This window comes from Athene cunicularia (assembly GCF_003259725.1).
Source record: "Athene cunicularia isolate RWA chromosome 8 unlocalized genomic scaffold, athCun1 chr8_part1, whole genome shotgun sequence".
Classification (NCBI taxonomy): Eukaryota; Metazoa; Chordata; class Aves; order Strigiformes; family Strigidae; genus Athene; species Athene cunicularia.
The window spans coordinates 4,417,970-4,420,315 of record NW_020799109.1 but is presented as its reverse complement, the minus strand read 5'-3'; the positions used below and the strand labels follow the sequence as shown (position 1 = coordinate 4,420,315).

General features: G+C 46.5%; 1 protein-coding gene across 1 annotated transcript; it reads right to left on the bottom strand.

The window, feature by feature from the left end:
* Positions 1 to 653: 653 nt before the first annotated feature.
* JUN (Jun proto-oncogene, AP-1 transcription factor subunit) lies at positions 654 to 2,340 on the bottom strand. Its single transcript, XM_026853497.1, has one exon. It carries the CDS (start codon positions 2,261 to 2,263, stop codon positions 1,319 to 1,321), a length of 945 nt encoding a protein of 314 aa, XP_026709298.1. The 5' UTR covers positions 2,264 to 2,340; the 3' UTR covers positions 654 to 1,318.
* Between the last annotated feature and the right edge of the window lie 6 nt (positions 2,341 to 2,346).

Sequence of the window (2,346 nt, the reverse complement as noted above, 5' to 3'; positions counted from 1 at the left end):
GCCAAAGAAGTTGCTGTTTTTCAGCAAGTTGCTCTTCATTTCCCACTAGGTTGAGTTTTCCCAGCTTTTCTATTGCTAAAAAGTTTATAACCCATAGTAGCACCCAAAAGGGAAAGGATTTCAGGATAGGAAAAGGGGTATGAAATTATTTTCCTGTTGACAGCAGCATTGTTGTAAATATTAACAAACAAGGATCACCTCCTGTCTAGGAAGGAACACACCAATAAAGGTGAATGTTTCTATTTTTTAGGTCTATAGCATGTTTGGTTTTTTAACTACATTCACTTGCCTTACCTACTTGGGGGCATTAGTTTAATAAAAAAAGCATACCAGGTCAAGTAGCCAAGTGCTTCAGTTATGGAGCAGTTTCATACACTGGCTTTCTACCCCTCTACAACCTCTTTAAACTGTGCCACTAGAATACAGCAGGCAAGCGAGTCAGGTTACGACTGGGAGCTACAACTTCAGGACAAGTCAGAAAGTTGTATTAATTTAGCGATCAGAATCTAGCTTTTCCCTCTCCTCCTCCTCACACATTCTTCAGGACATGCCTGTAGTTAATGAGTAAGTTTAACATAAACCCTAGAGTTCAGCACAAAGGGCATTTTCCCAGCTCAGGTACTAGCAAAAAAAAAAAAAGTGTGAGGGGGAAATGCATTTTAATTATTTTATTTTTCTTAAATATAATAGAACCTTCTAGAATTTCTCCAGAAACAGAAACATTAAAAAATTATACTTTATTACAAATGGTAAACTCAGAGTGCTAAAAAAAAGCCTCTTATTTACAAACAATACTGGGCAGCGCCCAAATAAACAACATAAAAATAACTTACAAAGTCATGAAGTAGTTTATTGACATTAATCAACTTTCATAAAATAAAATAAAAAAAGATATGTACATACACAATTTACTCGAAGGCAGGCAGAATAGTTCTGTTTTGTTTATCAGCCTCCCACAAACCTCCCTCCCACTTTTTTTTTCTTAAGTAATACTACATAAAGCAATCTACAGTTTCTATTGCAGTTTAACCTTTAATACTGAATGATCATCGAATGTTAGGTCCATGCAGGTCTTGGTCAATGTTAAACGAAGATCTGACATCTCATCTGAGCAGGAACAGCACTTCTCGGCACAGTGCTGGCCGCTTCACTACTAACTCAAGCTGAAGGCTTGCCAGTCTTTCCACACATGCGCTTTGCAGAGCACAGGCAGGACTCAGCCTTCCAGCTTTTCCCATTAGCTTTATGCATCTGCCACTTTTGGTTTTTTTGTTTCAGTTACACCACAAGATCACAGTTCTCGTTTAAGACAGTCTCTTCAAAACGTTTGCAACTGTTGTGTTAGCATTAGCTGGCACCCGCTGTTGACATGGTTCATGACCTTCTGCTTAAGCTGTGCAACCTGTTCTCTGAGCATGTTGGCAGTGGATGCCAGCTCTGAGTTCTGGGCTTTCAAAGTTTTCACTTTTTCTTCCAACCTGGCAATCCTTTCCAACTTCCTTTTCCGGCATTTGGATGCCGCAATTCTGTTTCTCATGCGTTTTCTCTCGGCTTTGATTCTCTCCTGTGACTCCATGTCAATAGGGGACAGGGGAGGGGTTTCCCCTGGCATTTCAGGTACAGTCTGAGGCTCTTCTTTCAGAGCCTGAAGCCTGGGATGCTGCACCGGCATCTGGGGGTTGATGTGGTGCTGAGGCGCGTAGCCCATGTTGTTCGCGTTGTAGTTGGGCGCGGAGTTGAGCGCGTTGGGGTTGAAGTTGCTGAGATTGGCGTACACCGGGGGCTCGCTGTGCAAATTCGTGTTGAAGCTGCTGCCGCCGGCCATGGAGGACACAGGTGCCATGCCGCTGCTGACGGGCTGGGCGGCGGAGGTAACGCTGGGCAGGGTGTTCTGGTTGTGCAGTTCCGCCAGGGCTCTCACAAAGCCTTCCGCGAACCCCTCTTGCTCGTCGGTAACGTTTTTGGGGCAGAGGAACTGCGTCGGGGTCGGCGTGGTGGTGATTAGCCCGTTGCTGGACTGGATGATGAGCCGCTCCAGTTCAGGAGAGGCCAGTTTCAGGAGTCCCACGTCGGGGGAAGTGAGGATGTCGGCGTTCTTGTTCCTCAGGTGCGGCTTCAGGTTGCTGGATGGGTCGGACAGGTTCAGCGTCATGTTCTGCTTCAGCACTTTAGCGTTATTATATCCATACCCGCCGCTCTCCGGCGGCACGAAGCTGGCGTTCAGGGCATCCTCGTAGAAAGTAGGCTCCATCTTTGCACTCATAGAACAGAGTCCGCGGAGTGGCGCCGGGAGCTGCGGCAGCGCGGAGGAGAAGCTGCCCGGCCGCCGCTTGCGCCCCGCTCCGC

Bases quoted from the DNA above. Each gene is read 5' to 3' on its own strand.
- JUN (XM_026853497.1), bottom strand. From the start codon at position 2,263: ATGAGTGCAAAGATGGAGCCTACTTTCTACGAGGATGCCCTGAACGCC.